The 9804-nt window shown below is 36.8% G+C and overlaps 1 protein-coding gene across 12 annotated transcripts; it reads right to left on the bottom strand.

Moving 5' to 3' along the window:
* Positions 1-631: 631 nt before the first annotated feature.
* Positions 632-5048, bottom strand: LOC112090756. Of its 12 annotated transcripts, none has more exons than XR_002901804.1 (12): positions 4880-5048; positions 4357-4425; positions 4177-4190; positions 3911-4078; positions 3128-3330; positions 2835-2959; positions 2669-2721; positions 2436-2555; positions 2195-2242; positions 1833-1931; positions 1181-1275; positions 632-893 (listed from the first exon to the last, which is right to left on the bottom strand). XR_002901804.1 is itself a non-coding variant. In XM_024162806.1 (8 exons), the coding sequence occupies exons 4-8, from the start codon at positions 2884-2886 to the stop codon at positions 793-795; spliced, it is 420 nt and encodes a 139-aa protein (XP_024018574.1). In that variant the 5' UTR covers positions 2887-2959; positions 3128-3330; positions 3911-4078; positions 4357-4732; the 3' UTR covers positions 632-792. The 12 variants fall into 12 exon arrangements, 1 of the variants encoding a protein (XP_024018574.1); XR_002901803.1 differs by lacking the exon at positions 4880-5048 and adding an exon at positions 4507-4732; XR_002901799.1 differs by lacking the exon at positions 4880-5048 and having other exon boundaries at positions 4357-4732.
* Between the last annotated feature and the right edge of the window lie 4756 nt (positions 5049-9804).

Below are 9804 nucleotides of genomic sequence, written 5' to 3'. Positions count from 1 at the left end.
CAAATGTTGACGGCATAATGGAAGCTTTGCATTGTTGGACTGCACTATATGAAGCAGAACTACAATGTTTACAATTCATCTGGCAATAGCCAGGCTGTTCGAGAAGCAAATGCCATCAATTCGTAGGTCGTGGATGCTTTAGAAGAGTTGATTCTGCAGGATTCTTCACGATGAGATTCACGGGGCAAGCACGTGACACGACACGAGTGAACAGAGTAGCAAATTAGATAAAGAAATCAGTTTTGAAATCAAGAGGAATTAAGTACTGAGAGGAGTTTGCATTATCCGCATAGGGAATCGTGGGATCAATTTCTTTTCTTAAAACTCGTATTTCGGGTTTGAGAAATTGAGAGATTAATAATATTGTACATATAATATGATTTCTTAGTGGATTCATCTAACGTATGGTCAAAGTGGATGTAGGACACGTTGTCCGAACAACTATAAATTGTTTGTATCTTAGATGTAAAAGACAGTGACTATTATTATTATTATCATTATTAATATTATTATTATTATTATTATTATTATTATTATTATTATTTCGGATGGATAAACAACAGCGATTTAGAAAAAGCATAAAAACAACAATAAAAAAGGAAATATAAATGAACGACAAAAATAGGGGAAAGCGACCACAATGAAAAAAAGAACATAAATACTAAAACTACATTAATACCTCAAATATAGCAACTGTAATAAACGTGAATATGTTTGTATATCTAATCTAATCTAATCTGAAAAATATAAAAGAGTTAAAACTCTTTTCTATAAAAGAGTTAAAACTCTTTTCTATGACACCCCTACTCTTATCTTTTTCTTCCCCCTTTTTTCCACCAAGATCACAACGAACAATCCGCAAAGACGAAGGCACAAAACAACGAATGCGAGATCTGCAGCAAAACAAAAGTGAAGGAACGAATCAAAGGCAAAACGGAAAAGAAAGAAAGGGAAAGAACAAGAACAAAACGAAGGAAACAACGGAGAAGAAGCGGCAAAATGGAGAGAAATCCAAGGGCAAAAGGGCACAGAGGCAGGCCAAACAATAAAAGGACCTAAAAGCCCATCACCATAAACGGGGGAAAGCAAAGAATAAGGGCAAAACCAAATGAAGGGGGCGAAGAAGACGAGAGAATCGAGGAGAAAAGGAAAATAAGAGTTGCAGGGGTTGCGAAATTACCAAAAAGGAAAACCCAAGAAGCCACCGAAAGACCAAAACGCCCTTGCACTAGAAGAAGTAGAGAACAGTAAATCGAGGGCAAAAGCGTCATTTCACTGTGGAAGAAACAGTGAATTGTGTCTGCGTTAACAGTAATCCCGAGCTCTCCTTTAGATTATTTATAACTAGCCAAAAGCCCGCACCTTGTTGCGGGAAATACTGTTGTATTGTACAAAAAATTGAAATTTTTTATAGTATAGGGCTAGTTTATATATACATATATAAATAGGTAAAGTTTCTAATCCAGTACCGGATTAGAGCGGCACATGTATATTTCTTTTAAAAACATATATATTTTCTTTAAAAACATGTATATAGGTGTTTAGATAAATTATAAGTGTCTCATCACAGTATACATGTTTTAAGAGAAAATATATATGTTTTTAAAAGAAATATACATGTACCGCCCCAATCCGATACCAAATTAGAGACAATTCCTATATACATATAGATATATCTATATACAATAATATAGTGTAAATCAAAAAAGGAACATACCATATAGACAAATAAGTTTTGATTTGAATAGTAAAAGCAAAGAGAACAAAAAATCCAAACATAATATATATACATACATGTATATATATATATATATAGAGAGAGAAAGAAATACCTGATTGAAGAAGCTGAAACGATCTCAGAGTCAATATGTTAGAGACTGAGAGTGAAATAGACTCAAAGAGCGAAGGGATTTGTGCTTGAAAATTCACAACTGCCCACACAAAAAAGCCAACTTAGAAGAAGAGAAAAATGAAGTGAAGAGATTAGCACTAAAACAGTCTAAAACTTTATAGAAAATACTCTGACAATATACATATAATTCATCAATGAGAACTTCTAAAACAAAACAAATGAAGAGAAAAATAATTCCACAACAATCAGATTCGTTCTCTCATTCATTTTCTCTCATCTTTTGGTTTAGAAAAAAAAAAAGTGAAAGAAAGTAAACACCAAACAGAGAAAATGGAAGCTTACAGTGCGAAATAGAGACGTCCCGTCCCTTTCTCGAGCGTTCTTGATAGCCTGACAACAAAACCAACAAATCCCATCAATTTTCAATTCAAAACCAAGCTTTTATATTCCACCTAATTTCAGAATTTAAAATAATAAAAAAATCTCCTCAAGCGTCTTTTGCTTAGCTTCTACTTCACTCAAATCCCTAAGGAAGTTAAGAAAAACACAGTTGTTGAAACAAAACTTCAACATATAGTCGAACCTTTTCAACACAATCTAACTTGTAATTTAAATAACATCAATATTTGTGAAGCAAATCTTCCAATTGTTTGGCTCACACAGCAACAACACTTTGCACATAAACCATACTCCTTGGCACAACCTAACAACAAAACGAACATAACAAAAACATTATAAAAACAACTGTAACTTCAATTTCAGAGCAAACATTTAAACAGAAATAAAGGGCAAAAAGCCTGTAATTTAGAAACTAACCACGACAGAAATTATGGTAAGCCTAACGTACATTGCGTTTCGAACAACGATAGCTGAAACGTTTCAATTGTCACTTTACACATAACTCACCAATCAATACAAAAAATGAATAAAAAAAGAAAAAAAAAAAAGATCAACATGATAGAGATCAAAGCATTTGATGTACCATTTGATCGGTTGATGAGTCCAATATAATAGAGATCAACGCATCTAAGCATGCCTCTTGTTCAAGTACTCCCCTAGTTGACGATAAGTTCATCAAATTACACTAAAAAGTGGATCATCCCAATCCTATTTTTTTTTTTAAAAAACCACAGAAAACCAATTCAAGAAAAAAAAAACAAAAAATTTAACAAAAAAAGTTGTATTTGACTTTCATCCATCTTCAAGATTTATTCCAACTTAAGCACTCCTAGATCTAGCTATAAATCACTCTGTTACATAATTGAAAGTGAATACCTTATCAGATTCTGCAGTAAGGATAATCGCACTTTGTTGAAGCAATGCCTTCAATCTTTCTCTTTGGAAATCCGACAGCCTAATATCAATTGCATTACTAAATAACGAATCCCCCTTGGCTTTGCCAAATTCTCTTCTGAGTAACTTGGGAGGTTACAAAGTCAAAGGTAGAGAATTTTCATCCTCTGATAGCAATTCTACAACTTGACATGTATAGTAATCAAAGTAATCAGGCCCATCCCTATTACATTCCTCATAAACACGTAAAGCCCTTGAATCTTTTAACATAACCAACAAAGCCGTCTACAGCACAAATCACCACTACGCTTATCAGGCAGAAGGGTAACCATAAATCATTAACAAAACTAAAGAACAATCTTTTTCCTTTTTTGAATATAGAAAGCAAATGGCCATTGATCAGAACATAGCCAATGAATCCCACAAACAGAAATTCCATACATATAGGTACAATTATCACCTTGTATATTTATAAATAGGCTTAGCTATGTAATTGATGATTATTGAATACAATTTCAGTATTATTCCCACTCTTGATTTCTTCTTCCTCATTCCTTTCTCAAATTTCTTCCTAATTTCTCTTCTAAATCTCTTCCCTTCCTCTTCTTTTTCTTCTCTCTTTAGTTCCACATCACCTTAATTCTTTTCTTAATAAGAAGAATAATAATTTGGCAAGCAAATAGATAATCAGATAAATGTGAAGAAACCCAATAGATTAAAACCCTTTTCTCACAGAAAAAATATGAACAAATGCACAGGTTTTACCTGTAATATACCAAAAGCAGCACCTTTGACAACCTCCATTATTGGGCGTACATCCATGCCCTTTGGAGACAACAATTTCTTTCTCCGAGCCCTTCCTCTAAGGGTCTATATTTCGTTTCGCATGACAGTTTCATTCATAATGAGAAATCTACAATTCAAAAGATTTTACTGCAACCACACACACACATAACACCAAATTAAAAAAAGAAAAAAAAAACTTTGAAAATGAGAGAAAGATTATGGATCTGAGACATAAAGGAGCATACTTGCAGAATTGTCCCTTGAAAAACGCCATCAACAGAAAAAAGCACAACAATAAGAGGGTATTGTATAAAAAAGCACAAAATTCAAACAGTTAAAGAAAATAACAACAACAACAACAATCAGTGAAGAAAAAAGGGAGAAGAGACAAAAAAACATCATGAAAAGAGATGGTGGAGTCGTACCTTCTAAAGCAAAATAGTTCGAGAATCGCTCCCATTTGGTTGCTTCTGAAACCAATTGATGTTCAAAACCTTTATAAGAAAAAACCCAAAATCAGAAATCAAAAGCAAGAGTCGTAGCGGCAGTGTTGTCGCTAGTTCCAGTGGTAGTACGTTTTCTGGTGATAGCGGCGGGTTTAGGAGCGCAGAGAAGGAGTGTGGAAGAGATTTTGTGGGAGCAGAAATCCCTAAGAGTGGGTGGTGGAGGAGACGATGGCGGTACTGGAAGTTTTGTTGTTGCAAGAAAAAAACATCGAGAAGGGAAGCATTTTTTACGGAAAGGAAAAAATAAAAGGAAAAGAAAGGACCAAAGCTTTCCAGATGGGTAGGAAAAAGACGAAAAAACCCACACAAAAGCGAAGAAACAAAAGAGAGAGCAAGGGCAAAAGCGAAGAAACACTATTTTAAAAACAGTAAACTGAGTGTGGATGAACAGTGCAGAACGGGTTTCCTTTAGAATATAGTAATAATATCTTGTGTATAGTACCTTCAAGATTCATTTCTCGAGGAAGCAACATGAACACGCCTCAAGCTGCCAAAATATCTTATTTCTCTTTCTTAGATGGTTGTGGCTTAAATAAATTATGCGGCTTAAGTGTCGCCCTCACTGGTGCCTAATGCTAAGGCGAACTCAGAAACCAAGGCCAAATGATCGCCGCCTACTTTCTGCATCGAAAACGGAAGAAATTATAAATCGAATTTACCATATGATAGACATTCAACTTCAAAATACCAACACACAAGGCACAAGAAAAGGGGTCACACTACAAACACCAACACTGTCTAGGTGTGTATGTACAAGAGTAATTTGTCCATAATTAGTTGCTCTGTAAGCCTTGTAAGTCAAAACGTCCGGAAACCTTTCCACTAAGACTCGAACTCAGAATGTCCTAATTTATTGATCTTGGAGTTTTCACAGTTGTATTTTCGGTTGCCTCAATTCTTCTATGCAGTGATTGAAAGTGGACATAACTCTAACATTAAAGATGAACCATTATAAATTTCGTATGTACTTTCTTGTCTTTTTTTTATATTATTGCTCGAATAAGTAAATGATCAGGGTGCTTAATCCATAACCATATACTCCCCACCTACTGTATGTGAATGTTAGATTGACTGTATTATAGAAGCTTCATGAACTTTCAACTTAAAAAGACATCAACTAGGGAGTCCACCAGTCCTCTTGAGAATATCAATGGAAACAGTGTCAAGAACCCTTGTAGGTAAAAGACCATTCGAGTACCTGCATGAAAAACAAGTGCTTAAAAATGTTTTCATCATTCGTCATCTCATCCTAAATATAGTCACCACAACTTGGATCATGTAATAAAGTAATTGAAGAACTTATTCACCATATGTAGTCAACAGTTCCAAGAAACTTTGAATGATATGACGTCGCTAAGGGTTCGCCATTGGGTCCCCGGGTTCCAGTTGAACCCTGGACATATAAAATATTGTACTCAGATAATCCATTTCTTTTGAACAATACAAAATGGAATGCTACAATATTGAACTAGGTCAAATGGCAGGTGATAGGGTGGGATGGTTATGGCTTGGATTTGAGAGGGCGTTTGTTCGTTCCAACAGTATATGATAAAGAAAGAAGAAAAAAAAAAAAAGGAACCGGAAATATTGAACTACCAAGTGGTAGAAGAGAATCTGAAAACCTTCACTGTGGCATAGGAACTCTGAAGGTTCAGAGGATGAACAACTACATGGCAATCAGATTTTCCTGTTGCAACTATAACCTCTTCGTCATGAAATGAAGAGCAATGAAACATATAATAATGTTTCCCAATGGGTAAAAAAAAAAATGTAGAAAGGACTAATAACCGTATCAAATAGGCTTATTACAAATTATTTCCCTAACGGGAACTAAGCATGGATATTACAGCAGCAACTTGTTAAAAGAATAATAATAATAAACAAACAAAGGAAAGCTATATCTCTAACCAACACTGATAAGGATATTACCCGTCCATCAAGCTGAATGGACCGCTAAGAGCCTGTTTGGTTTATGAATTAAAACCATGAGATTAAAATTATTTTCGATTTACGTGTGTTTTTTGTGAGACAATACTGTAGCGAACTATGAACCATGATTCGAATCAGAGAACGAATCCTCCAACCAAACAGGCTCTAAGTTCTTGTTTGACACCAAAAACTTGAGCAGGATGACAACTTCTCTGCCCAGATAGTTCTCTTCTATTGTATAACGTAATATTCAACTGAAAATAAGAACAATATCCAATTACGACTGATGCAAAGTATGGTTTTGATTCGTGCTACAAGAACAATCCAAGTTATTTTCCCATAGAGATTGAACCTCGAGATGATTTAAATGAATATTTAATTATTTCTGCCAACTTAGAGAGAGAAGCTCTACCTTCTCTCTAGAATTCTAAGGGTCATTGGTTTTTTGAGGCTTAATTCTTCAATGGTTATATCTTATTAATCACAATGAGATATAAACATTTAGATAAAGATTTTAGGACCAAACACAGTTTTTAATTTCAGGTTAGATTTTTCAGGCAGTGTGATAGAGATTACGGAGAGAAATAGAGTCGAAAGTTTCACGCTTAAAGTGGAATTGGAAGGAGCAACATGGCCATGCAAAGTAGTTGAAGAAGCTTTATGTCAAACCATAGGAAGTGATTTCAGAAAACTCTACAGGGATCATAGCTACAGGTTGATCGTGAATTGCAGCAGGTATGAAAGAGGCGACTTCAGCAGGAATGAAAGAGGCGACTTCATGAAGATTTCAAAGGTCCAAAACGGAGTCATAAGGAATGTAATAGTGCCAGGAGAGAGGGCATAAAGAGGTTGGAAAGATTTTAAGAGGTGCATTAGCAGCTTTTTTAACACAGATAGGAGGCTACAAGTTGTTCAGCCAAGAAGATTTGCAGAAAAGAGTCAGCCAGAAGGGTACTTTCCAACAGCAATAGGAAACAAGATCGAAGATGGAAGAGCATATCCAAAGCTATTTCGTAAAACTTGGAAATTGGCGGTGGTTATATACAGAAACAGATTGGAGAACGATTGGAAGTTGATAAAGGAAGTTATAGAAAGCAAGCTAAAAAGAACAGTCGAGGTGGTTCCAATGGCTGCAGATAGAGTAATAACGTGGTGTCAAGATGAAGAGGGATGAAGCTATTACTGAAGAACAACACTTTGCTGTTCAATAGGAGATATCTAGCAAGATTAGCTCACTGGTCCATTCATTCACACTGGGAATCCATCCAAATTGAAGCCCGTAATGGCTGGATTGGGATTGAGGGCCTTCCTCTTAATATGTGGAATGTCCACAGTCTGAAAATTACTGGTGATGCCTGTGGAGGATTATTAGAGGTTGCAGAAGAAACGCTAAACCAGCCATTTTTAATGTACGCCAAGATCAAAATTAAAGGGCCAACGGAGGGTCTGATGAATCCAATAATGGAATCCCCATGCCAAGGGAAAAAGGTTTCTGTTGGCCTTTTTAGCATCAGGAGAGAGTGCGAAGCAGCTTCAGGCGGCAGAATAGGGGGAATGAACTATAGAAGTTCAGAAGAGTACGCTGGAGAAGATGATGACGTGGAGGATAATTGGCAACGTGCCAATATTCCGACGGTGAGGCTGGTACAGCGTGTCCAGCGGAGGGAATCCAATAATGGAATTCCCATGCCAAGGGAAAAAGGTTTCCGTTGGCCTTTTAGCATCAGGAGAGAGTGCGAAGCAGCTTCAGGCAGCAGAATAGGGGGATGATCTATAGAAGTTCAAAAGAGTACACTGGAGAAGATGATGACGTGGAGGATAATTGGCAACGTGCCAATATTCCGGCGGTGAGGCTGGTACAGCATGGCAAAAAGCCTAGTAGTAGGATTGTCGATTCGAACATCAAGAAAATTTGGAGAATTATGATACAATCTGGAAACGATGGAGAAATCGAAGCCCGTTTAGTTCATTGATTTGAGTTTTTAATTTGAATTTAGATGTGATTTTATATGAGAATTTTTTACTATAATAGAAAAATTAGATATGACTATTTTTAAAAAAAAATTTACTATAATAAAACTCAAATTTTAAATTTAAATCGGTAAAATGAACGGGTCTAAAAAGTCTCTCCACCATTGCAGCCGAGTAGATGAAACGGTGGTGAGTGTGTCACGTGCGCCGACAATTAATAATTGGTTGGGGGGGTCCCACTATAAACGGTGAAACTCTAGAAGATCCAATACAAACGGCAAATCATTTTGACGCTCTTAAGATGCTACAATTTTACGATGAAGAGGAAGAGGAGACCGCTAGTCCATTTAAAGAAAATAATCCTAATGGGCTTTTTTTAGGCCTGGAGTTGGGCTCGCATCATCTAAGGGTTATAAACAGTTCTTTGGGCCTGAATCATCTAAGGATTACAAAAGAATTTTCACAGGTCGATCCTAGTACAAAATCATTTTCACGAGGAGGCTACGTGGGGTTACTTCCGACCAAACCGACTCAAGATAGATATGCAACAATGGGCTAGGGCCCGTAGGCCGGCCTAGGCCCATCCTGACACAATGACAAATCGGGCCGGCACGGCCCGTCACTGTTTAAGGCACGGCCCAACTCATAAATATTGGTGAGCTGGGCTGGGCGAACATATATCAGCCCACGAGCTGGCCGGGCACGACCCATGAAAAATCATGGGTCAGGCTGGGCCGGCCCATCTAGACCCATGATGGACCAGCCCAGCCCGACTCGTCTAGGCCCATAATGGGCCGGCCCAGCCCAACCCATCTAGGCCCACAATATCTTCATATATTTTTTTAATAATTTTGTAAACATCTTATGTATAATTATCCTGATTGTACACTTTTTTCCTTACTAAGGTTTTGTCGCACCGGGTTTTCCTTAGAAAGGTTTTTATTTAATGAGATAATGGTAAATAAAATCTCTTTTCATATTTTTATTGACTATTCAAACTTATATATTTGTTAACTTGTTTAAAAATTCAAAAATTAAAATTAAAATTAAAAAATTAAAAATTACATGCTTAGATAAGCTGGCCCATCTAAACCCATGATGGGTCAAGATGGGCCTTGAGTGGGCCAGCCCATTCAAGACCAATGGCAAGACCCATGACTCGCGACATGGCCTAACCTGACCCACATAAAATTAAGATGTTGTGTGGACTGGGCCGGGGTCATTCTTATACGAGCCGGCCCAACCCAGCCCACGAAATACGTGAACTGGGCTAGTCTGACCCACGGCCTGCGTGGACTTAAAGAGAACGGACTAGGCCGGGCCAGGCCGGCCCGTTCTTGCATCTCTACTCCTATAAAGGTTAACAAGAACATTTAGAATTTGAAAGCACGGGTTTCAACAAAAACTCCTTTCTCTTAACAGTTTCATCTCTTAGTCAGAAGATTAAGGTTATTAGAAATTTCTTTT

Source organism: Morus notabilis, unplaced genomic scaffold (genome assembly GCF_000414095.1).
Source record: "Morus notabilis unplaced genomic scaffold, ASM41409v2 Scaffold1666, whole genome shotgun sequence".
Classification (NCBI taxonomy): domain Eukaryota; kingdom Viridiplantae; phylum Streptophyta; class Magnoliopsida; order Rosales; family Moraceae; genus Morus; species Morus notabilis.
Note: the sequence above shows the minus strand (reverse complement) of the source record. Positions and strands in the feature narration are given on the sequence as shown.